General features: G+C 50.9%; 1 protein-coding gene across 1 annotated transcript in view; it reads left to right on the forward strand.

Moving 5' to 3' along the window:
* plxnc1 (plexin C1) overlaps window positions 1–26,805 on the forward strand; it is a 361,547-nt gene that overhangs the window by 100,225 nt on the left and 234,517 nt on the right. The window contains exons 8-10 of the mRNA XM_072471872.1: window positions 157–247; window positions 325–411; window positions 6,983–7,075. Of these exons, the coding sequence (XP_072327973.1) occupies window positions 157–247; window positions 325–411; window positions 6,983–7,075 (271 nt within the window). The remainder of the gene's footprint in view (window positions 1–156; window positions 248–324; window positions 412–6,982; window positions 7,076–26,805) is intronic.

The raw sequence follows: 26,805 nt of genomic DNA on the forward strand, positions 1-26,805 counted from the left end.
TGGATGTGGGACATTGCCTGACCTGACACCTCAGCTCCCCTATAATCCTTTTGCAAATTCCATGATTGGGCTGGTTGGGCTGATTGGACTGTTTCTGTGCTGTAATCTGTGTATTTCTGTGTATAACTCCGATTTCCATTTTCTCCCTTTAACCAGATGTTCTGAATGTATCAGCTTTGGATGTCACTGGTGTGTGGTAGAACATCAATGCACTCACAACCCATCTTGTCATGGAAATGCTGGACAGGTAACAAGTCATTACTGAGATTGATATTGTTTAAAAAAAATACTTTAAAAATTAATAAGATTAATTGTTTTTTTCAGTTCTGCCCTGAGATTGACAAAGCAAAATTAAATACGTCTTCAGTCATGGATCTTAACATTTACCTGAAAAATGCCAAAGTTCTAAAAGTAAGTCCTAAAAGAACTCTTAATGTTTACCAGGGGGCTCAATTAATCTCATTAAAACAGACTCTTTGGTCATTATCACATTTCTGTTTCTGGGATTTTGCTGCACACAAATGGTCGCTGTTCTTCCTACATTAGAACAAGTGACTAAACTTCAAAAAGTACTTTGTTGTCTGTGAAATGCTTTGGGATGTTCTTGGGTCTTGAAAGGCACTACAGAAATTCGGATTCTTTTTTTTGAGTGAGACTGTGGGCATTCAATAATGAAATGGATGTGACAAAAAATTTAACTCCCTGGTTTGTATTCGTTTTAGTAAGAAGTCTTACCCCAGTCTAACGCCGGCATCTACACATCATTTATTCGAAATAAATGTCTGTCTTGGATGTGACACCCACATCCCGAAAATGAATAAAAAGAATTGACAAATTGCCCAGACCCAGTTGTTGTAGATGTGTGACCCACAGCCACCCCGATGTAATCATTCGCTTGTGTTCATATCAAAAAGTTGTCAAGATTATTGGTTGTAATTCTCTTTATCTGACAGACAGACGTGCACTTTAAAACAAATGTCTGCTCCTCAGAAGTGTTAGAAACTTTAACCAACACATTTCCTGTTCAGTAAGCTGCTTCCTCTTAGCTTTGTGTACAAGAAGGAATTCTGCTTTGTGAACTTGTAATACTGTAACCTGCAGAATGTCTTGTTTTCTATTTGTTGCTGAAGAGGAAGATTGCTGAATTATTTGAAAAATACTTCTTCTCACGTTCTGTGAAAAGAATTCCAAGGGACCTTGTCTGAGTGGCGTGCTTGTTCTAGACTTGTTGTCATAGAGTCTTGATAGCACAGAGGGAAGCCACTCAGTCCATCAAGTACATGCCAGCTCTCTGTAGAGCAATCCAGTCAGTCCAATTTCCCCAATCTAGTGCATTGAAAAATTTGCAGTCTCACCTATATTTTGTAGAAAATTATTTGATCCCCGTTAAACTTATTTAATATCTTGGCCCACCATGAAATGTGCTTGGCTGATATTGTCAGCTTCAGAAGTGATGAAAGGTGCAGTGAAACCCTACATACCATCCAGTTGCGAGTCCACAGGAAAGGGGAGTTCCACATTCTATAACCCAAAAATAACTGTATCGCGTAACACTGTGTGCCAATTGTTCTGTGTTTCTGAGAATCTGGCCCTTACTGTGCTTGATTGGTGAAGCCTAGTTGTTAACTCAAGAACAAAGTGAATAGAATCCACAGAATGAACAGGAAACTTGTGCTAGGAGCGTGAGAGAGTAGACATTTTAATGCTCTGTATAAACCTCTAAAAAGAAAGTTCCTCCTGATGTGGCAACTGGTGTCATCTCTGCATTGCTCTATGGTAATATAAAATTTCAACCAATACCCTCACCCAGCAAGCTCATGGTAAACAAATATCCCATAGGTAGGCCCAGAATTAATATAGCAACAGGTCCCAATCTCATTTTTAGGTAGCTGCCCAGAATACTCTTAGATGGGCCTGTCAATGGACCGAACCTCTGGTCAATGTTGCACTCATTTTACACCCAAAATATGGGCACAGCACTGACTAATTTCTACCTCAAGCGATAGATTGTCAACTTGCTGCCGCAGTGTAAATGTTGGATCAACTGCCCATTGTAGAAACAGCCTAATTTTTATTCCATTTCTTTGAATTGATTTGGGATGCTGCCATCCCTGTGCGCTCAAACCCATGTCTATTTTTCCGAACCCATCTTCCCTACCCCATTTACCATGACACCATGCACCCCATGCCCGATTGCCAGCACCTATCCCTGCAATCTAAATGGCCACCCTCCAACTTAAACATGGTTGTACGGCTATTTGTAGATCAATGGCCTCTATCGCAATTGTTGGCTCATTTTCTTTGCCAGGAGTACTGCTTATGGTCAACATTAAACTGGATGCGGTCTTTAGGACTACACTGAGAATGAGGCCTTTCTCATCTTAAGTGACTGAAAGTCTATCATTTTTAAGTTCAGAATGGTTGTGAAAAACCAAAGGGTTTATTAATCTCCTTTAAGGATGGAAACCTGCCATCCATGCCCAGCCTGACCTATATGTAATTCCAGCCCTACACAGGTATGGTTACCTCTTAAAGTGGCTCAGCAAGTTACTTAAATGAACCAAGGAACTATCAAAAAATAGGGACAGCAGATGTTCAAGAAGAAAATTCAGCAACTGAAAATGGACAGTGAATATCTACTAGACCATTCACACCCCAAAAATTAATTTTATGATATTCAGGCTGGCCTAATTGCTAACAGCATGATTTCATAAATTCAGCTTTGTTGTTATAATGGGAACACTGGGCGGGATTCTCTCAGCCCGGGCCGGAGAATTCCCGCGACTGGCGCGAATCACGCCACGCCGCCCCGACGTCGGCACGCGATTCTCCGCAGAGCAGAGAATCGGTGCCATTGGCGCCGGGGTAGTTAGCACAGCGCCGGTCGGGGGCTGCCAATTCTCGGCCCAGGATGGGCCGAGCGGCCGTGGTAAAAATGCCGAGTCCCGTCGCCGCCGTCCACACCTGCTCTCAGGTGGTGGGAACTCGGCGTGGAAGGGTCGGGGGGTGGCCTGTGGGGGTTGAGGGGGGGTCCAACCCAGCAGGGGGGGCCTCCGATGTGGCCCGGCCTGTGATCGGGGCCCACCGATCCACAGGCCGGCCTCTCTGTTTGCCGTCCTCCTTTCTTACGCGCCGGCCTCTGTAGTCCTGTGCCATGTTGCGTCAGGGCGGGTGCGTTGAAGGAAGCAACTGCGCATGCACGCGTTGGTGCCGGTGCCACTGCACATGCACGGATCCTGTGCCGCCCGTTTGACGCCGTGGATCAGCAGCTGGAGCGACGTGAACTGCTCCTGTGCCATGCGGAATTGCTGATCCGGAGGCCGTGTCGACGCCGTCGAGAAACGTGACGGCGTCAACACTTAGCCTCAGTATTACAGAATCTCACCCACTGTGTTTAATGAGATGAGCAGGGCACCTGTATACTGAGAATTGATCTTCGATTCAGTCAACTTTCGTGTAGGCATGGGTATTGTAAGTGCAACTAGAATTGGTAGTGTAGGTTAAATAACTTGAAGGGTAATTTCCTGAGTTCCAATGCCATCCACTTTCCGAACAACCAAATAGGAAGTGGCACGGGTGTATTTGAACTCCGAGCTCTGTTCGAGGGCTGGAACTCCCTACGAGCAATACAAGTTGCAGTGTTGTGCTTGTTTATGTGCAAAGGTAAAAAATCATGGGATCTCAAAAATTCTTGACAGAGATTTTGCTCGTATTGTGTTGTATCAATTTGATACACCTGAGTGACTTGGCAGACCCTGTTTCAGAGGGCAGTTATGAATGTTTGAAAAGAACTTTCAAGAGTTTGCATCCATTGTAAACAGGTCAATTCTAGCTTTCTTGGATAATAAGAAAAACTGGTCCATGTGACTTAGCAATCCGTGATCTGGAAGCATTTCAAAGGGAAGGCAGTGAAGAGAGAAGACCTGTGGCTGTCTGGGACAAAGGAGAGCTGCAGACACAAAGGGGACCTGTAAGCAGAGGATTGGAAGGTGAAAGTGATTAGCGTAGAGATGCAGCCACAGAGAGAAAGCAGACAAAGAATAACAAAGACAATCCTTGCAATGCGAAGAACATTATATTCTCAAGAAGAGGTCAGTTTTTGTTTGGCAGAAAGGAGACAGGGGCTCTTGAAGGTAACGTTTGAGCTGGCTGGCAAGGTATTAAACGTGTAAAGCTATTTTAATACCTCGGGGACACCAAAGAGCTGGCTATTTTCTCAGAACTGGCCAGGGTATTTTTGGTTGGTCAGTTGAAAAGGGGAGTCTGGAAAGCTACATCATCAGGACTGTTATGACCCGAGGGAGAAAGGGTTCATAGAGCATGCCTTGCTGTCGATAATGGTGCTTGTGAAACTTGAAAGTAAAAGCTGTTGTTGGGTAGGACACCTGACCTACCTTGCATGAATAAAGTTACCATATTGGAGAGCTTTGTAGCTACGTAGAGCTACATTTGTGCATGGAGTCATGTGGATTCTAGTGGATGTGTAATGTGTATCTTTGGTGTATCTGGTATTTAAAGTGAAATTTACCTTGTTATTTGAAATATCATTTGTCTGTTAATTCATGTGCAATTTGTGTTGCTTCTGATTTGTGTAAAGAAACAAAGGGAGCGATTCTCCGAGCCCCGCGCCGGGCCGAAGAATCGCCGCAACCGTGCCACGACACCACGACGCCGGCGTGCGATCCTCCGAAGTGCGGAGAATCGGCGCCGTTTGCATGTCGCTGGCTGCGGGCCGCTGGAATCGGCGGGGCTGGCGATTATCCGGCCTGGATGGGCCAAGCGGCCGCGCCGATACGACAGAGTCCTGCCGGCGCCGTTCACCCATGACCGCTGCCAGCGGGAACTTTGCGCGAACGGTTCGGGGGGTGCTCTGTGGGGGGGAGGCTCCATCACCGGGGGGGGGGGGCCTCAGATGGGGTCTGGTCCGTGATCGGGGCCCACCAATCGGCGGACTGGCCTCTCTCCCCCCCCCCCCCCCCCCCCCCGGGCCTACTTTCTGGCGCGGCCGGCCCCTGACCACTGACGCCGTCTTGAACCGGGGCCGGCGCGCTAAAGAAGTCCCCCACGCATGCGCAAGTTGGCGCGGCCCAACTGCACATGTGTGGGTTGGCGGGACGCCGCGAAAGGAGGCTGGAGCGGCGCGAACGGCTACAGCGCCATGCTGGCCCCCTGATGGCCAGAGTCAGTCGTACCCGGGCCCGGTTCGCGCCGTCGTGAAATGCGACGGCGTTCACGACGGCGCGAACACTTGGGCTCCATATTGGAGAATCACCCCCAAAATGTTACAAAAAATGGAATCTCATTGGTAATTTTGTAATTTGGGGGCCATTCAGTTATTTTGGTTTACTGTTACTCCACAGGGATTGTAACACACACATTTCCCCACATTATATTCCATCTGCCATTTTTTTTTGCTAACTCACTGCACCTACGTTATCCTTTTGCCGACTCTTGGGTGGAATGTTATGATTTTTCACTAAGTGTCAACTTGGGCGGGAAAAGTGATGTGCCCTCCAGCTCCATTGACATTTCATTTTTTTAAAATCCTGACAGAGCTCAGCCTCCCCATGGACACGGAGACCCCCACTGCCCCTCCAATAACGCACGTAGCACTGCCTCCTAGCTCTGCCCTGGCATGGACCCCCCCACCCCCACCCCAGCGGCTGTACTTATTGTGTGTTCCTGGTGTATTCTCTCCACCAGGTTCCTGTTTGTCAGGACCTGTTGCAAACCCAGTCAATGTGATGTCATGTTGGGGGCAGGGGTTTTCCTAATGCGGAGGAATAACAGAGCAGAGAGCCAGCTAATGAGATAGTAATGGGGTTCCTGACCTTTCATGGCGGGAACTCCGTTGTTTCATTGGCAAGGGGGCGGGGGCAATCTGAAAGGGAAATCCCGCTGCGTAAAAGCTGGTAGAATTTAATGTTGGCAACTGGGTCATGCTCACCATCTTGAGAACAGGCCTTGCATCATCTGAGTGCAAATAAAGTGCCCATTGGGTGGGTAACTGCCCTGAAGAAAGCCTTCCCTGGGATTTAAGATCCCGGGGCTGAAATCTCACTCACCTCGAGCTGCCAACCTATCAGAGACTGGCAACTCTCCACTGCCCATCAGCACAACCAGGAACAATAGCAGCTGCGGGTAATACACCTACCAGAGGCTAGGATCAATGAGGGACCCCAGGTGAGTGAGGAATTAAGGCATTGCGAGCTAGGAATGGGTGCGAGGGGGTCAGAGGAAAGAGTGAGGGGGCTTACTGAGAGCTAATCCATTCCAGCCTTGCCCTCAATCAGACACCAAGTGCCTGTGAATGAGGGAACCCGCTGTCTTCCCACCTCAAAGACAGCAAGCAAACTCAGTGCCACCAGTGGTGATGTGAGGCCCCTTTAGTGGGCATTTATTGGTGTGTTTGTGTGGGGAGTGATAAGTGTGCGTATAGCCATATAAAATGGGTGCTAATTGCCCACTTAATGGCCTCAATTAGCTTCTGGTTAGAAGGTTGCCCACAAGCTTTCTCACATTGCAATTAACAAGGGAGGGAATGGGGGGGAGGGGGGGGGGGGATGTGGGAAGGCTGTGAAATATCTACTCTCCAAATCAACTGCATTTGAGGAGTGGAGGGGGGGGGCATTAAATTTGGCTGTTTCCTCTTAGTTAGCCTGTCCTCTATCCGTGCTCAGATTACCCCGACAGCATGAGCTGTTGTCATGTACCCTTTATGTGGCATCTTATCAAATGCCTTTTGAGAATCCAAATACATTACTTCTACAGGTTCCCTTTATCCACCCTGCTTGTTACATCCTCAAGAACTCTAATACATTTGTCAAACAGGATTTCTCTTTCGCAAACTCATGTTGACTTTCTGCCCTGATTGTATTATGATTTTCTAAATGTCCTGCTACTATTTCCATAATCATGAAATAAAGAGTTGCATTATAAATTATAAATCTTTGAAGATACTTCACATTGCATTGTTTTATAGGACTCTAATATTGACCTGAATTGTATGTTTGATGGGATGACACAAGAGGCCAGCTGGTTCAACGAGTCTATTATCCAATGCATCAGGCCTCAGGTCAGCATCATGTTTTATATTAATTAATTAAAGTTTTTTTTCCTGAGGATGGGTATGTACTTTCTCAATAATCCCTTGTTCTTCCACTGTTACACCGTGCTCAGTAAAATCTAGACCCGATTCATGATTGAACTTTGTGTTGAAGGGTGAAGGGTTACATTAGTTTGCCAGTGTCAAACCCATTTTGAGTTGTTTTTAGCAATGCAGTTTCTTCCATCAACATGGCTTTGAATTAAACATTTTACAACTAAATGCGACATTTTCCTCCATGTACAGGGATGTTGATCTGGATTTTAGGTAGCCCAGGTCTGGTACACTCTATAATTTGGTATTTATGATTTGGAGGGAGAAAAATTCATGCAGTGTGTTCAGGAAAATGTTTTCAACCAATTAGTGGCAAACCCAACCAGAGGAGATGCAATTCTAGACCTAGTCTTGGGAAGCGAAGAAGGGCAAGTGGGTGAAGTGACAGTTGGTGACCATATCGGGGTTAGTGATCACGATTCAGTTAGATTCAGTATTACCATGGAAAAGGACAGAGATAAAACAGGAGTAAAAATCTTGAACTGGGGGAAGGGAAATTTTGCAGAAATAAGAAGGAACTTGGCTGAGGTGGACTGGCCAGCACTGCTAGAGGAGCAATCTGTGGAAAACCAGTGGCAAGCATGAAAAGGAGAGATCCTAAATGTACAAATAAACATGTCCCCTCCAAACGTAAAAGTGGTACTGTCAAATCTAGATCTCCTTGGTTGTCTCGAGGAATACAGGGGAAGATCAAACAGAAAAATAAAGTGTATGATAGGCACAGAGAAATAAGCACTGCAGGTAGCCGAGGCGAATGTAGGATGTGCAGGAACGAAGTCAAAAAGCAAATAAGGAAATCAAAGTGGGGGCATGAGAAAGGATTAGCAAGGAAAGTTAAAGAAAACCCAAAGATGGTTTACCAATATATTAATGGTAAACAGTTACTTAAGGAAAAAGTGGGACCTTTCAGAGATGAAGAAGGAAACTTGTGTGTCGATGCAGAGGCTGTGGGAAGGGTTTTAAATGAATATTTTGTCTCCGTGTTTACAAAGGAAATGGATAATTAAGATATAGTAGTCCAGAAGAAACACTGAGATATTGAATGGGATAATCATAAAGAGAGAGGAAATACTTAAAGGATTGGAATCCTTGAAAGTTGATAAGTCGCCAGGGCCAGATGGACACTTTCCGAGGCTACTGAAGGGGGTCAGAGAGAGATAGCAGATGCTCGGAGGATGATATCCCAATCCTCGCTAGATACAGGGGAGGTACCAGCGGACTAGAGAAATGCAAACATGATTGCATTGCTTAAAAGGAGATAGAAGGAAATGGCAAGTAATTATAGACCATTTAGTCTTACGTCAATAAGACGGAAAATTACTAGAATAAATCCTGAGATAGGATTAACTGTCACATAGAAATGCATGGACTAGTCAGCATGGATTTGTTAAGGAAGTCTTGTCTCACAAATTTGATGAATTATTTGAGGAAGTGACAAGAAGAGTTGATGAAGGTAGTGCAGTGGATGTTGTATACATGGATTTTAGCAAAGCGTTTGACAAAGTCCCACATGGCAGATTGGTCAAGAAAGTGAAAACCCATGGGATACAGGGCAATGTGGCAGACTGGAAAAATAGTTGGCTTAGTAACAGGAAACAAAGGGTAATGGTCGACGTCTGCCCTTGCAATTGGAAAGTTGTTTCAAGTAGTGTTCCACAGGGCTCGGTGTTGAGACCCCAACTGTTTGTGTTATATATTACTGATTTGGATGTGAACGTGGGGAACACGATTGGTAAATTTGCAGACGACGCAAAGATTGGGCGATGGTGGACAGTGTAGAGGATAGCTACAATCTCCAGAATGATATAGATAGATTGGTGGAGTGGGTGATAAAGTGGCAGATGGAGTTTAACACAGACACGTGTCTGAGGTCATGCATCTCAGGAGGTCAAACAGTTATGGGGAGTACACAATAAATGGGAATATACTAAAGGCGGTAGATGAAGTGACAGATCTTGGCGTACAAGTACACAGGTCCCTAAAAACAGCAGTTCAAGTAGACAAGGTTGTTAAGAAAGCATTTGGAATACTCTCCTTCATTAGCAGAGGTATAGAATATAAAAGTAAAGATACAATGTTGGAATTGTATAGGATACTGGTGAGGCCACAACTGGAGTATTGTGTGCAGTTCTGGTCACCACATTACAGGAAGAATTTCTCTGTACAGAGTGCAGAGGAGGTTTACAAGAATGCTGCTAGTGCTAGAAAAGTGTAGTTATGTGAAGGGATTAAATAAGTATGGGTTATTTTCCTTGGAACAAAGAAGGCTGAGGGGTGACTTAATTGAGGTGTACAAATTATGAGGAGAAGTGATAGAGTGGACAGGATAAAATGGTTTCTCTTGGTGGAGAATTCCAGAACCAGGTCACATAGATTAAAGAAAAGTGGCAGAAAGGGGCAATGAAGAACTTTCGTGGACATGAGGGCATTGGGAGTCTGGAATTCGCTGCCCGAGTTGGTGGTGGAGGCAGAGACTCTAAACGCTTTTAAAAAGTACCTGGACCTGCACCGTAGAAAGCAATGGAATTAGAAAGGGCATCAGGGTGTCCTCGGGCTGGCTTGGGCCGTATGGCCTCCTCTGTGCTGTAACTTTTCCATCATTCTAATATTTGCTGATTTTAGGCAGTTGTAACTCAAAATATATTTGCAAAATATATTACTTAAAATTTTGGAGAGAATGTGGATTGACACTGAAGTACCCTCAATAACGACACGAGAGTGTGGAATGGTAAATGAAGGCTTTAATAAGCAGAGAACTAGCCAGCTACAGAGACGTGTGCTTACTGAGTGCCGCCTTAAATACAACGCCCTGGTGGGCAGAGCCCCCCATGGTTCCAAACCCGGTCTTAAAAGGGGCATCACCTGCATGGTGTTAAGGGTACAGTAACCATTCATCACATTCACCCCCTGTTTAAAAAAAACGCAAAGTCCGTCGGGGGTAAAGTGGAATTACATGTCTATTCTTTTCGGCGGCCTGATCATCCTCGTTGACCTTCTCAGCTCGTGCGGCGGGCATGGACGTCCTTGGTGAGGGTGCGTCCAGGAGCATGATGGTCGGAGCTTTTGTCCGCGTCGGGGTAGGGGGTCGGGGGGCAGGGGGAATAGCTCACCGGCGGGGAGTGTGGAGGGGTGGGGCGCTAGGGGGGAGGCGCGGTCGGTGTCTGCCGACGGAGTGGGAGTCCAGGGGCGGGCATTAGTGGGGGAACCAGCGGGTGCCAGATCCCGGAGGGAAACCGTGTCTTGCCTGCCGTCGGGGTGCGTGACAGAGGTGTATCGGGGGTTCGCATGTAGCAGTTGGACCCTCTCGACCAGGGGGTCCGTTTTGTGGCTCCTCACGTGCCTCCGGAGAAGAACAGGTCCTGGAGTCGTCAGCCAAGGTGGAAGCGAGACCCCAGAGGTGGACTTCCTGGGGAAGACAAACAAGCGGTTGTGAGGGGTCTCATTCGTGGCCGTGCAGAGGAGCGACCTAATGGAGTGGAGGACATCAGGTAGGACCTCCTGCCAGCGGGTGGTTGGGAGACTTCTCGACCGTAGGGTCAGAAGGACAGCCTTCCATACTGTTGCGTTCTCCCTCTCCACCTGCCTGTTTCCCCGCGGGTTATAACTGGTCGTTCTGCTCGAGGCGATGCCCTTGCTGAGCAGATACTGATGCTGCTCATCACTCATGAACGATGTACCCCGGTCGCTGTGGATATAAGCGGGGAAACCAAACATGGTGAAGATGCTGTGCAGTGCCTTTATCACGGTGGCCGAGGTCATGTTGGGACAGGGAACGGCGAATGGGAAGCAGGAGAACTCTTTGATGACGGTAGGGAAGTAGGTATTGCGTTTTGTGGATGGGAGGGGACCTTTGAAGTCCACGCTTCGTCGCTCGAAGGGCCCTGAGGCCTTTACAAGGCGAGCCTTGTCTGGCCGGTAGAAGTGCAGATGGCATTCCCCGCAGATCTGGCAAGCCCTGGTCATGGCCTTGACCTCCTTGGTGGAGTAAAGCAGGTTGTGGGACTTGATAAAGTGGGCGAGCCAGGTAACCCCCGGGTGACAGAGGTCATTGTGGATGGCCCGCAGGCCATCCTCCTGCGCGTTGGCGCACATGCCGCTGGACAGGGCATCTGGGGGCTCGTTGAGCTCCCCTGGACGAGACTTAATATCGTATGCATAGGTGGAGAGTTCGATCCTCCACCTCAAGATTTTATCATTTTTAATTTTGCCCTATTGTGCGTTATCAAACATGAATGCTACCGCCCGTTGGTCAGTAACGAGGGTGAACCTCCTACTGGCTGGGTAGTGTCTCCAGTGCCGCACAGCCTCCACAATGGCTTGTGCCTCCTTTTCGACTGCAGAGTGCCGAATCTCGGAGGCAGTGAGGGTCCGGGAGAAGAATGCTACTGGCCTGCATGCCTGGTTGAGGGTAGCAGCCAGGGCGATGTCTGACGCATCGCTCCCTACCTGGAAAGGGATGGTTTCGTCCACCGCGTGCATAGCGGCCTTGATGATGTCGGCCTTGATGCGACTGAAGGTTGACCGGGCCTCAGCCGTCAGGGGAAATGTCGTGGTCTTTATGAGTGGGTGGGCTTTGTCCGCATATCTGGGGACCCACTGGATGTAAAAGGAGAAAAGCCCCAAGCACCGTTTGAGGGCTTTGAGGCTACGGGGGAGGGGGAGTTCCTTAAGTGGGCGCATGCGGTCGCGGTCGGGACCTAGGGCCCCGTTTTCCAGGTTGAGGGCCCAGGCGGCCTGGAGGAACCTTTCAAGGTTCGCGTCATAGTCCTGCTGATCATGGCCACAGATGGTGAACTTGTCCAAGTACGGGCAAGTAGCCCGCAGGCCATACTGGTCCACCATTTGGTCCATCGCTCTCTGGAAGACGGAGACCCGATTTGTGACACCGAAGGGGATCCGGAGGAAGTGAAAAAGCCGGCCGGCTGCTTCGAAAGCAGTATACAGGCGGTCTTTCGGTCGGATAGGGAGCTGGTGGGAGGCGGATTTTAGGTCGATAGTGGAGAATACACGGTATTGAGCGATCCGATTGACCATCTCTGCTATGCGGAGAAGGGGATACGCATCGAGCTGCGTGAAGCGGTTTATGGTCTGGCTGTAGTCCACGACCATCCGTTTCCTTTCTCCGGACCGTACTACCACCACTTGTGCTCTCCAGGGGCTGTTGCTAGCTTCGATGACTCCCTCTTCCAGTAAACGCTGGACCTCTGACTTGATAAAAGTCATATCTTGGGCACTGTACCGCCGGCTCCTGGTGGCGACGGGCTTACAGTCGGGGGTGAGGTTCGTGAATAGTGAGGGGGGTGCGACTTTCAGTGCTGCAAGGCTGCGTACCGTGAAGGGGGGCAGGGTGAGGCACGATCAATTTGGCTGGAGACAAAGTTGAATTCAAATTGAGGCTTTATTAGTATCTGAAGTGTGATACCACCCTCCTACAGCAGCTGATGAAATGGCTGCGAGCTAAAGGCCACGCATATTTATAACCCGGCTCCTGGGTGGAGCTAGCATGCAGGGTAAACCTATAGTGCAGGTTCTACCGTACAACCCCTAATATGAGAACACAGTGGTTTACCACATTCACCCCCTGTTAAAATTGAGTCCGGCGGGGGTGGTGGACAACTATATACAATTCGCAATCTTTATTATTTACACAACAGTAAAAAAATGTCTCTGGTCATCCGGCGGGCCGGTCAGAGGTTCAGCCGGTCCGGCGCCTTGATCGTCCTCTGGGATTGACAAAGTGGAGCCGGCGATGTTGGTGCTGTCGTGGTCGAAGTTGACTCCGGGAGCGTGCCAAAATCCTCTTCATCAACGGGGTGGGCAGGGGGAGGACGGACAGTCCTGGGGGGGGGGGGGGGGGGGGGGTGTGATGGCGGCGGGGGAGGGGAGGGTGGCGCCGAGGGCGACGGGAGTGGTGTGGGGGTGGAACCTGCTGGTGCCAGGTCCCTGAGGGAGATGGCATCCTGGCGGCCGTCGGGGAACGCCATGTAGGCGTACTGTGGGTTTGCATGGAGCAGGTGCACCCTTTCCACCAACGGATCCGCCCTGTGGAGCCGCACATGTTTACGGAGAAACGCGGTTCCCGGAGCTGTGAGCCAAGTTGGGAGTGATACCCCGGATGTGGACTTCCTGGGGAAGGCAAAAAGACGTTCATGCGGTGTACTGTTAGTAGCAGTGCAAAGTAATGAGCGAATGGAATGTAGTGCATCAGGGAGGACCTCTTGCCAGCGGGAGGCCGGGAGATTTCTGGACCGTAGGGCCAGCTGGACGGTGGCAGACATCATATCGGGGCATCGGATGGCAAAGGGAAAACGGGAGTATTCATCGATCACACTAAGGAAATACGTGTGTCGGTCGGAGGAGGGGAGGGGGCCTTTGAAATCCACGCTGAGGCATTCAAAGGGGTGGGAGGCCTTCACCAGGTGCGCGCGGTCCGGCTGGTAGTAGTGTGGTTTGCACTCCGCACAGACCTGGCAGTCCTTGGTGATCGTCCTTACTTCCTCAACGGAGTAGGGCAAATTTCGTGCCTTAATGAAGTGGGACAACCGAGTGACCCCTGGGTGACAAAGGCTGTCGTGCAGGGTCCGGAGTCGGTCTACCTGTGCGCTGGCCCATGTACCTCGGGATAGGGCGTCTGGGGGCTCGTTGAGTTTGCCAGGGCGATACTTAATCTCGTAGTTATAGGTGGAGAGCTCGATTCTCCACCGCAAGATTTTGTCATTTTTGATCTTGCCCCGCTATGTGTTGTTGAACATGAAGGCAACCGACCGTTGGTCAGTGAGGAGAGTTAATCTCCTGCCGGCCAGGTAATGCCTCCAATGTCGCACAGCCTCAACGATAGCCTGGGGCTCCTTTTCGACGGATGAGTGTCGAATTTCAGAGGCATAGAGGGTGCGAGAAAAGAATGCCACGGGCCTACCTACCTGGTTGAGGGTGGCGGCAAGGGCCACGTCCGATGCGTCGCTTTCTACTTGGAAAGGAAGTGTTTCGTCGACAGCATGCATTCCAGCTTTGGCAACATCAGCTCTGATCCGGGCGAAAGCCTGTTGGGCCTCGGCCGTCAGGGGGAAATGAGTGGACTGTATGAGTGGGCGGGCCTTGTCCGCATAGTTTGGGACCCACTGAGCGTAATACCAGAAGAACCTCAGGCAGCGTTTGAGGGCCTTGGGGCAGTGGGGGAGGGGAAGCTCCATGAGGGGGCGCATGCGGTCGGGATCGGGCCCCAGAACTCCGTTCTGGACCATGTAGCCGAGGATGGCTAAGCGTTTTGTACGGAACACACACTTTTCCTTGTTATACGTGAGGTTGAGGAGAGTGGCGGTGCGGAGAAATTTAGCGAGGTTGGCGTCATGGTCCTGCTGATCATGGCCGCAGATGGTCACATTGTCTAGATACAGAAACGTGGCCCGCAAGCCGTACTGGTCGACCATTCGGTCCATCTCCCTTTGGAAGACCGATACCCCATTGGTGACGCCAAAGGGGTCCCTATGGAAGTGATGTAGCCGGCCGTCTGCCTCGAAGGCGGTGTATGGCTGGTCTGATTTACGGATGGGGAGCTGGTGGTAAGCGGATTTCACATCCACCGTTGAGAAGACCCGGTACTGTGCAATCTGGTTAACCATGTCAGGTATGCGTGGGAGAGGGTATGCGTCGAGCTGCGTGTACCTGTTGATGGTCTGGCTGTAGTCCACGACCATTCGTTTTTTCTCCCCAGACTTAACCACTACCACTTGAGCTCTCCAGGGGCTGTTGCTGGCCTCGATGACTCCCTCCTGAAGCAACCACTGGACCTCGGACCTGATGAAGGCCTTATCCTGGGTGCTGTACCGTCTGCTCCTGGTGACGACGGGTTTGCAATCTGGAGTTAGATTGGCAAAGAGGGAAGGAGGATCGACCTTTAGGGTCGCGAGGCCGCACAAAGTGAGGGGTGGTAAGGGTCCACCGAATTTAAGGGTCAGGCTCTGGAGGTTGCACTGAAAATCCAGGCCAAGGATAAGTGCAGCGCAGAGGTTAGGGAGGACGTAGAGGTGAAAACCATGGAACTCTATGCCTTGGACTGTGAGCGTGACCGTGGAGTACCCCCGGGTCGCTACGCGATGGGATCCGGAGGCCAGGGAGATACTTTGATTGGTTGGGTGTACTTTAAGGGAGCAGCGCCTTACCGTATTTGGATGTACAAAGCTCTCGGTGCTCCCGGAGTCCAGCAGGCAGGAGGTCACGTGGCCGTTGACTTTCACGCTGGTGGATGCGTTGGTCAGAGTGTGTGGTCTGGACTGGTCGATTACCATGGATGCGAGTCATGGCTGATCGTCGGGTAGTGAGGCGGCCGTTGAGTCGTGGTCCTGAAACGCCGTTTGTCTCCATGTGCTGCGGGGTGGACAAGATGGCGGCGCCCGGAGGTCCTGGGGGTTACAAAATGGCGGCACCCATGGAAAGCATGTTGCGGGGGTGGAGCAAGATGGCGGCGCCCATGAAACGCACGTGTTGTACGGGGGTGTATTGGATGGGTAGCGCCCCCGCTAGGGCGGCTGCCTGTGTGGCCCATGAAGCGTAGGAGGTGTGAGCTGCGCGGTTGGGGGTGTAGGACTGTACATTGCGCAGGGCGACCGTCATGGAAAGCGCTAGTGTTTTAGTCTCTGCGAGGTCGTGCATGGCCCCTTCTAGGAGCCGCTGCCTGATAACATCGGACCCAATCCCAGTTACAAAAGAGTCCCTCATAAGGTGATCTGAGTGCTCCTTAGCTGTAACGTCCTGGCAGTCACAGTCCGAACTAGTGGGATCAGGGCCCTCCAGAAGTCCTCGATTGACTCACCAGGTAGTTTTTTTTTAAAATATATTTTATTCAAAGTTTTGTGGCCAAACATGACAGTACACAGTTTTTCTTTTGAACAACAACAAAGCAATATAAATAACTGTGGCTAATTTTAAACAAATAAATAAATAATATATAAACAAAAACAAAACTGAGTGGCAACTGCCTTGTCCAAAATAAATACTCTCCAAAGATACAATCCAACAATCCAATATACATTACCTATAATAAGTGTCTATACATATACAATGGCATCCCTGAGAGTCCGTCCGGTTCCTCCCCCCCCCCCCCCCCCCTCCCCCCTGGGTTGCTGCTGTTGTCTTCTTCTTTTCCATTCCCTCTATCTTTCTGTGAGGTAGTCGACGAACGGTTGCCACCGCCTGGTGAACCCTTGAGCCGAACCCCTTAATACGAACTTGATCCGTTCTAACTTTATAAACCCTGCCATGTCATTTATCCAGGTCTCCACACCCGGGGGTTTGGCTTCCTTCCACATCCTGCGTCGGGCTACTAGGGACGCAAAGGCCAAAACATCAGCCTCTCTCGCCTCCTGCACTCCCGGCTCTTCTGCAACCCCGAATTTAGCCAACCCCCAGCTTGGTTCGACCCGGACCCCCACCACCTTCGAAAGCACCTTTGCCACCCCCACCCAGAACCCCTGTAGTGCCGGGCATGACCAGAACATGTGGGTGTGATTCGCTGGGCTTCTCGAGCATCTCCCACACCTATTCTCTACCCCAAAAAATTTACTGAGCCGTGCTCCAGTCATATGCGCCCTGTGTAGAACCTTGAATTGTATCAGGCTTAGCCTGGCACACGAGGACGATGAGTTTACCCTACGTAGGGCGTCAGCCCACAGCCCCTCCTCAATCTCCTCCCCCAGCTCTTCTTCCCATTTCCCTTTCAGCTCATCTACCATGATCTCCCCTTCGTCCCTCATTTCCCTGTATATGTCCGACACCCTACCATCCCCCACCCATGTCTCTGAGATCACTCTATCCTGCACCTTCTGCGTCGGGAGCTGCGGGAATTCCCTCACCTGTTGCCTCGCGAAAGCCCTCAGTTTCATATACCGAAATGCATTCCCTTGGGGCAACCCATATTTTTCCGTCAGCGCACCCAGACTCGCAAACGTCCCATCTACGAACAGATCTCTCAATTGTACTACCCCAGCTCTTTGCCATGCTCCAAATCCCCCATCCATTCTCCCCGGAACAAACCTATGGTTATTTCTTATCGGGGACCGCGCCGAGGCTCCCGTCTTTCCCCTATGCCCCCAAATTTTCAATGTAGCCACCACCACCGGGCTTGTGGTGTATTTCTTCAGTGAGAACGGCCACGGTGCCGTCACCATTGCTTGTAGGCTAGTCCCCCTGCAGGACGCCCTCTCCAATCTCTTCCACGCCGCTCCCTCCCCTTCTCCCATCCACTTACACACCATTGAAACATTGGCAGCCCAGTAATAGTCGTTTAGGCTCGGTAGTGCCAACCGCCCCCTGTCCCTACTACGCTGCAAAAATCCCCTCCTCACTCTCGGGGTCTTCCCGGCCCAAACAAAACTCATAATACTCTTCTCGATTCTCTTGAAAAAAGCCTTCGTGACCACCACCGGGAGGCACTGAAACACAAAAAGGAATCTCGGGAGGACCACCATTTTAACCGCCTGCACCCTACCTGCCAGTGACAGGGACACCATGTCCCATCTCTTAAAGTCCTCCTCCATCTGTTCCACTAACCGCGTTAAATTAAGCCTGTGTAATGTACCCCAATTCTTGGCTATCTGGATCCCCAAGTACCGGAAGTCCCTTGTTACCTTCCTCAACGGTAAATCCTCTATTTCCCTGCTCTGCTCCCCTGGATGCACCACGAACAACTCACTTTTCCCCATGTTCAATTTATACCCTGAAAACTCCCCAAACTCTCCAAGTATCCGCATTATCTCTGGCATCCCCTCCGCCGGGTCCGCCACATACAACAACAAATCATCCGCATACAGAGATACCTGGTGTTCTTCTCCTCCCCTGAGTACTCCCCTCCACTTCCTGGAACCCCTCAATGCTATGGCCAGGGGCTCAATCGCCAATGCAAACAATAACGGAACAGAGGACATCCCTGCCTCGTCCCTCTATGGAGCCGAAAATAATCAGACCCCCGTCCATTCGTGACCACGCTCGCCATCGGGGCCCTATACAGCAACTGTACCCATCTGATATACCCATCTCCAAAGCCAAATCTCCTCAGCACCACCCACAAATAATCCCACTCCACTCTATCAAATGCTTTCTCGGCATCCATCGCCACCACTATCTCCGCTTCCCCCTCTGGTGGGGGCATCATCATTACCCCTAGCAGCCTCCGTATATTTGTGTTCAGCTGTCTCCCCTTCACAAACCCAGTTTGGTCCTCATGAACCACCCCCGGGACACAATCCTCTATCCTCGTTGCCATTACCTTTGCCAGAATCTTAGCATCCACATTCAGGAGGGCAATGGGCCTATAGGACCCGCATTGCAGCGGGTCTTTTTCCTTCTTTAGGAGGAGCGATATCTTTGCCTCTGACATAGTCGGAGGCAGTTGCCCCCTTTCCCTAGCCTCATTAAAGGTTCTCATCAGTAGCGGGGCCAGCAAGTCCATATATTTCCTATAGAATTCCACTGGGAATCCGTCTGGTCCCGGGGCCTTCCCCGCCTGCATGCTTCCAATCCCTTTCATTACTTCCTCCGTCTCAATCTGTGCTCCCAGTCCCGCCCTCTCCTGCTCCTCCACCTTAGGAAATTCCAGCTGATCCAGAAAGCACATCATTCTCTCCTTCCCTTCCGGGGGCTGAGCTTCATATAATCTTTCATAAAATGCCTTGAACACTCCATTCACTCTCTCCGCTCCCCGCTCCATCTCTCCCTCCTCATCTCTCACCCCCCCTATCTCCCTCGCTGCTCCCCTTTTCCTCAGTTGGTGGGCCAGCAACCTGCTCGCCTTCTCCCCATATTTGTACTGTACACCCTGTGCCTTCCTCCATTGTGCCTCTGCATTACCCGTAGTCAGCAAGTCAAATTCTACATGTAGCCTTTGCCTTTCCCTGTACAGTCCCTCCTCCGGTGCCTCTGCATATTGTCTGTCCATCCTCAAAAGTTCTTTCAACAACCGCTCCCTTTCCCTACCCTCCTGCTTTCCTTTATGTGCCCTGATAGATATCAGCTCCCCTCTAACCACAGCCTTCAACGCCTCCCAGACCACTCCCACCTGAACCTCCCCATTGTCATTGAGTTCCAAGTACCTTTCAATACACCCCCTCACCCTTAAGCACACCCCCTCATCTGCCAATAATCCCATGTCCATTCTCCAGGGTGGGTGCTGTTCTTTTTCCTCCCCTATCTCCAGGTCCACCCAATGTGGAGCGTGGTCCGAAATAGCTATAGCCGTGTACTCCGTCCCCGTCACCTTCGGGATCAGTGCCCTTCCCAAAACAAAAAAGTCTATCCGTGAATAAACTTTGTGGACATAGGAGAAAAACGAGAACTCCTTACTCCTAGGTCTACTAAATCTCCAGGGGTCTACTCCTCCCATCTGCTCCATAAAGTCCTTGAGCACCCTAGCTGCAGCCGGCCTCCTTCCGGTCCTGGACCTCGATCTGTCCAGCCCTGGGTCCAGCACCGTATTAAAATCTCCACCCATTACCAACTTTCCCGCCTCTAGGTCCGGGATGCGTCCCAACATACGCCTCATAAAATTGGGATCATCCCAGTTCGGGGCATATACGTTCACTAAAACCACCGCCTCCCCTTGCAATCTGCCACTCACCATCACGTATCTGCCCCCACTATCCGCCACTATGGTCTTTGCCTCAAACATTACCCGCTTCCCCACTAATATAGCCACCCCCCTGTTTTTTGCATCTAGCCCTGAATGAAACACCTGCCCCACCCATCCTTTGCGAAGTCTGACCTGGTCTATCAGCTTCAGATGCGTCTTCTGCAGCATAACCACATCTGCCTTAAGTTTTTTTAGGTGTGCGAGTACCCGTGCCCTCTTAATCGGCCCGTTCAGCCCTCTCACATTCCACGTGATCAGCCGGGTTGGGGGGGTCTTTACCCCCCCTCCCTTGTCGACTAGCCATCTCCTTTTTCAATCCAGCTCCTCTCCCGGTTCCCACGTAGCCGTATCTCCCCCCAACGGCGCCCTCCCACCCCGACCACCCCACCCCATACCAGCTCCCCCTTCTCCCCAGGACTCACCAGGTAGTACGCGTTGCGAGCGCGTGTCTGGCGAAGAACGCGTTCGTCTTCTGCTCATAATTTTCTTTGAGTCGAGTCATAGCATCAGCGTAATTGGGCGCATCCTGGGTCAGCGGGAAGATTTTGGAGCTGAGTCTGGAGTACAAGATTTGAATCTTCTGAGCCTCTGGAATGGAACAGGGGTCGGCGCTGCGTTGATATACGCTTCAAAACAAGCTAGCCAGTGCTGGAAGTCCTTTCTGGAGTCGCTTGCGTGTGGATCCAGCTGTAGTCGATCTGGTTCAATCCGAAGGTCCATCTTCTGAATCAGATACTAATAAATTGAGGCACGATCAATTTGGCTGGAGACGAAGTTGAATTCAAACTGAGGCTTTATTAGTGTCTGAAGTGTGGCCTCCGACAGCAGCTGACGAAATGGCTGCGAGCTGAAGGCCACACATATTTATAACTCGGCTCCTGGGCGGAGCTAGCATGCAGGGGCCCAGGTGAACCTGTAGTGCAGGTTCTACCGTACAACCCTGAATATAAGAACACAGTGGTTTACCACACAAGGATCCGCCAAACTTCAGGGTCAGGCTTCGGTGGCTGCATTGGAAATCCAGACCGAGCAGCAGGGGGGGCAGAGGTGAGGGAGGATATAGAGATTGAAATGAGTGTATTCGGCGCCCTGGATCGCGAGATTCGCAATACAATACCCCTTGATTTGGACCGAGTGGGACCTGGAGGCGAGGGCTATGGTTTGGGAAGCTGGATAGGTGCGCAAGGAGCACCGCCTTACTTTTTCTGGATGGACAAAGCTCTCGGTGCTCCTGGAGTCGAAGAGGCAGGGAGTGTCGCGCCCGTTGATCTGGACCTGCATCATGGAGTTCCGCAGGTGCTTTGGCCGCGATTGGTTGAGGGTGATCGCTCCCAGTTGTGGGTAGTCCGAGTCCTCAGCCGAGTCAGATTCACAAAATGGCCGCTGATGTCGGGTCTAGAAGATGCCCGCCGCCAAGATGGCCACCACATGACTCGCACGAGGCTGATGACGCATCAGAAAGGGGCGTGTCCGGCCGGTGCGCAGCCGCGTTGTGGGGCCTGTGGGCCTGTGAGCTCGATTTTCGGAGAAGATGGCGGCCACCAAGGTGGCCGCCCCATGACTCGCACGAGACCAATGAAGCGTCAGAAAGGGGCATGTCCGGCCGGTGCGCAGCTGCGTTGTGGGACCTGTGGGTCTGTGAGCTCAATTCTCGGGCCTGGTGAGCTTTTTGTTTCTGGGCCTTGGGCCTGGCCAGGCAGACCCTCGCGAAATGCCCCTTCTTTCCGCAATCGCTGCGGATGGTGGAGCGGGCTGGGCAGCGTTGACGTGGATGCTGGCCCTGCTCACAGAAATAGTACGGTGTGCCCCCGGTCTGGGCGGGTCACCGCGCGGTGCAGGCCCGTAGCGTGGCCGAGTCTGGGGAAGTCCGAGGGGGGCTCGCAGGGTCTGCGGCGTACATGCTTAGGTTGTGGCGGGCCACTTCCAGTGAGGTAGCAAGCGTTACTATGTCCTGAAGGTCTTTAGCTCCATTTTCGAGGAGTCGCTGCCTGATAGAGGTCGAACGGATGCCGGACACGAAGGCGTCTCGGTTGCGCAGGTTCATGTGGACTTCCCCCATCACATCCTGATGGTTGCAGTTCCTGGCGAGCGCGGTGAATTGTTGCAGGCGGTGTTTCCACGTACACATCCAGCGTTTCCCTGAGCGCTGCCGGCAGGTAGAGAGCAGGTGCCGTGCATGGACCTCATTTATGGATTTGACTAAACGCTTTCGCAGGATCTCGATTGCCTCGTTGTAAGGGGTCACCTTCTCGATCATGGCGGAGATTCTATGGCTCACCCGGGCGTGGTGTAGGCGCAGCTTGCGAGGCCCTAGGACTGGAGTTTCCGAGGATTCCAGGTAGGCCTCGAAGCAGCGGAGCCAGTACTTAAAAATTTCTTTGGCCTCCGGTTTCTGCTTCCAGGTTGAGCTTTTCTGGCTTGAGACCGGCGTCAATCCAAACGTAGTCTGCTTATTAAATTGTAGTACCCTCAATAATGACACGAGAGTGTGGAATGGTAAATGAAGGCTTTAATAAGCAGAGAACTAGCCAGCTACAGAGACGTCTGCTTACTGAGTGCCGCCTACAGGGCGTTACCTTTTCTACGGCTCCCTGGTGGGCGGAGCTGAAGGCGGAGTCCCCAGGGTTCCAAACCCGTTCTTAAAGGGGCATCACCTACATGATGTTAAGGGTACAGTAACCATTCATCACAGACACTTGAGTGGATAATCCAAACTGGCATTTCAGTGCAGTACTGAGGGAGTATCAGAAGTGATGTTTTTTGCACATGATGTTAAACAGAGTCTGCTCTCTTAGGTAAAAGTAAAGTCGCCATTGTCCCAGATGGCCAAAGGCTGCTTTCCCCTTTGAGGGGCAGAGCTGACTGGTGGTGATTTAACCTGAGGATCACCACACCTCAGACGAGGGACAAGGTTGAATAAGTGGGGCCTTCATGAATAACCTCAGTCGGTACAGTAATTGAACTTGCGCTGTTGGCCTCACTCTGCACCACGGAGCTCCCAGTTGCGGGTAGTCCGAGTTCTCAGCCGAGTCAGATTGGCTGCGGCCATCTACTAGACCCGACATCAGCGGCCGACTGAGCTAAACCGGCCCTCCTCCCTGAGGTAGAAGTAAAAGATCATGGTCACAATCTAATGGAAACATTTCTACCGGCCACATTGTGTCTGAAAGTCAGTACCAGGAGAATGCTGGTAAATGCCAGGTGACCTTGCTCCAGGGATCTACCTGGCTTGCTACGCCTCACAAGACCACGCAACGAGTGCTGGGAAACGTGGCTAAACGCGCTCGCTGAAGTGTCATTTGTAGCAGGTTTTGCTGGGAGTTTCCCGCCGGCTCTGTCGGCGAGTTCCCCACCGCTATCTAACTGCACTTAGTCACTTTTTTGGGCCTTGTGGTGTTTCTCCCTGGTCAAGCCCACACTTAGGGCGGGATTTACTGGCTGTTGACGCTGGCAGAAAATTCTGGTCTCACACCGGCGCACAGGCTTCCCGGAGACGGGGGGTGCTAGCAACAGGAAATCCCGTTGACAACAGCATGACCAGTAGATTCCGCTGGCGGGTCGACTCCGGCACCGAAAAATACATGGCGGGCTGATTGGAAGTAGAGTCCAGGCCTTCATACATTACCCACAAACGCGCTGGGTATACCATGCCGAACTTCACTCCCTTCTTGAAGAGGGCCAACTTCACCTTATTGAAGCTCGCCCTCCTTTTGGCCAGCCCTGCACCCAGGTCCTGATCGATGCACAGTTCGCTGCCTTCCCAAGTACACACCTCGTCTGTCTGGCCCACCTCAAAATCAGTTCCTTATCCAGGAACTGGTGCAGTCGCACCACAATTACCCTCGGTGGCTCGTTCCCTTGTGGCTTCCTCATAAGCGCCCTGTGCACCCGGTCCACCGCCAAGGACCGAGCAAACACTCCTTCGCCTAGCAGCTTTTCGAACATCTGCGCCACATAGGCACCGGCATCCTGCCCTCAGCAGGCCCTCGATCCTCAAGTTCTGCCTGTACAATCTACTCTCCAGGTCCTCCACCTTCTCCTGCAGCCTCTTCTGTTGATCTCTCATCAACCCCATCTCCACAGCCATTCAGGCAAGCTGCTCCTCATGCTCCGCAACCACCTGCTCCACCTTCCGGATCGCCTGGCCCTGGGCCTCGAACCTCATCTCCATACAGTCGATCCCCGCCTTTATCGGATCCACCAATCTGGCCAGGTTCTCCAAGTTCCTCATTGTAGCGGGAGATCAGGACACCATTTTAAAATAACATCCCGATCGCCAATGCCCCCGATGCAACCCCCGAACCCCATCTCCAAGCCCCAAAGCACTGTGGGAGGATATCCAAGCCCTCCAACATCTCCCACGCAAGGCAACCCCAGACCAATCACCAGCGCACAAAAAATGCCAGCTTGGCACCTTGGCAGTGTCACCTGGGCACCTTGTAAGTGGCAGGTTGCCACCCAGGTGGCATTGCCAGGATGTCCCTGCCAGGATGCCACCCTGCCCTGGGTGACCCACATAAGTGCCATTCCACCTGGTTCCCCGTTTCTGAAGACCAGTACTGAACAGCGTTCGCGCAAGGTCTTCGAGGCAAAGGGGATTGAGCCCATTTCTCGGGTACCGCAGGAATCTGCACATTAAAGTGAGACATGGAACTGTCTTACGTTAAATATGCAGATTTGCTAAGAAATGATCCCACCCACAATGGGCGGGATTTAAATCTCAACGTCTCACGAGATCATGTTAGATATTGCGAGGTGTTGCGAGCCAGGTACGCTCTGGGAGCGGGGTCTCCCGGCTTTTATCGGCACACTGCGCCACAGCGAGCTGTTTTTCGGGCGCAGCGTGGCCATAAAATAGCGCCCCATGTTCCCACCTCTACCATGGACTTAGACCCAAGATGGGAGAATTTCACCCGATGGGTGGGAATATCTGGTTCCACCTGCCTGGGGCCAGAAATTCCCACCAGAGATCATTGGACCTTTTAATGGTCCGTTACATTGTCCGTCTCGCCTGCAATAATTCCCGCAGCAGGTGGGATTGAAAGATTTATCCCGGTGTTCCTGTTTTTCTGCTGTATTACCTGACATGTAATCAAGGTCATTTCCCCAGTTAGTACATTTTCTGATCTCCTTTTGTATTATGTAGCATTCTTCCTCGCTGTTAGCTACAACACCCTAGTCTCAAATCCAACATTAATGCAAATTCTGAACAACAGATGTTCCAACACTGATTTTATGGAATGCCACTTCCTATGCCCTTATAATCTGAATTAGTGCCCTTTACTGCCGCCCTCTGCTTACTTCACCGCACATTGAGTGATATGCCCTCTTCAAGTGGACCATCCCAAAGGCTTTTGGAAGTTTCCAAGCATATGACAGCTACTATATAACCCTTTTTCTATTCATGCTATTGATGTTTCAAATAATTCGCAGCGTAATTTAGTATGAACAAGCCACCTCACAAAATATCAAACGCACTGGCTGCTATTTATGCTGAATTTAGCAGCTTTGGCCTTGGTGTATTGTTCACACTGAAGTAACTTCTGTAAAGAGATCCACTTTCCTTATCAGGTGTAACAACTGACCTCAGTTCACAGCATCAATCAATCCAGACATTGGCCTCTTTTGTGCTTGTCTGAATTTCTAGGCTGGATTAGACAGCAATGGCGGACGTCCTGCACCCCAGCAGAAATGATGGGCGTGAATCCGCCTCCACTTGGTCATATCACCCTAGTTCCATTTTTCGGCTGAAAGAACTTTACATTTTTTGAGACGGCACCTACATCCCTTCTCCAGGTGAAAGTCCCGCCTCATACAGCTGTCAGCCAATCAGAGGCCAGCAGCTTTGTAGTCCCAGCAGTGCCACCAGGAGCAGTGAATGCTCCCAGTACTGCACTGAAGACATCAAGGAAGCGTTCAGTAATGGACCCAAAACAACAGGGAACATGCTCGGGGCTGGCTGGCAGGCCCTGGTCGGGCGGGTGGCCATGTTGGACAGGGCAGGGGAATTAGATACAAAGAGTGGGAAGGGTAGGGCGGCACAGTGGTTCAGTGGTTAGCACTGCTGCCTCACGGCACCGACAACCTGGGCTCGATCCCGGCCCCGGGTTACTGTCTGTGTGGAGTTTGCACATTTTCCCCATGTATGTGTGGATACCACCCCCACAACCCAAAGACGTGCAGGGTAGGTGGATTGGCCACGCCAAATTGCCCCTTAATTGGAAAAATTTAATAAAGGGTGGGTGGGGAAGCTTTGAGGGCTAGTGGAGGGGTGCCGCTGGTTGATATCAGGAGCCCGGAAAAGAGGAACCCCCATCACCTTTGACTGGCCAGAAACCCGTCGGGTCAAACCTGCTGGGTTACATGTTGGGCACAGGCCCTCCCCATCACCCTGTAACTCAAGAGTGGCAGCAAAATGTGGCCTTTAAGTGCATATTAATTATCCACCTAAGAGCCTCAATTGGTCCAATGCTCCAAATGCTTCCCAAGCTGCTCATAAAATCACAGCAGCGGCAGGCCGTGCGCATGCTGCACAACGCACAACGTCCTGTATAATGGAATAAAAATATAAAATATTTTTATATATAAAATAGCTCAGCAGACCTGGCAGCATCTGTAAGGAGTATTACAGAGTTAATGTTTAGAGATCAACATGATTCTTCTTCTCGAACATGAAAGAGGTAGAAATGTGATGGGTTTTGTGTTGTTGAAAAAGACTGGCACTTGGGGAAAAATTCAAAATGGAGGACAGAATTCATGATCCGAAATTGGTGAACTCAAACTGAATCCAGAAGGGTCTAAAATGTAGATGTTACACTTCATGAGATTTCATGGGAAGGGGCCACAGGCAGAAGATAAGATGTAGGGGGTGATGGAGTGGATCAGGATGCCACAGAGTGAACAGAGCCTTTCGAATGCTAACAGGGGAGGTCGAGGGGAAGCTGCGTTTGTTAGTAGCATCATCCTGGAGTTGCGGAAATGGCGGAGGATGATCCTTTGAATGCAGATCTGGTAGCGTGGAAAGTGA

This window comes from Scyliorhinus torazame, chromosome 13 (genome assembly GCF_047496885.1).
Source record: "Scyliorhinus torazame isolate Kashiwa2021f chromosome 13, sScyTor2.1, whole genome shotgun sequence".
In the NCBI taxonomy this organism is placed as follows: Eukaryota; Metazoa; Chordata; class Chondrichthyes; order Carcharhiniformes; family Scyliorhinidae; genus Scyliorhinus; species Scyliorhinus torazame.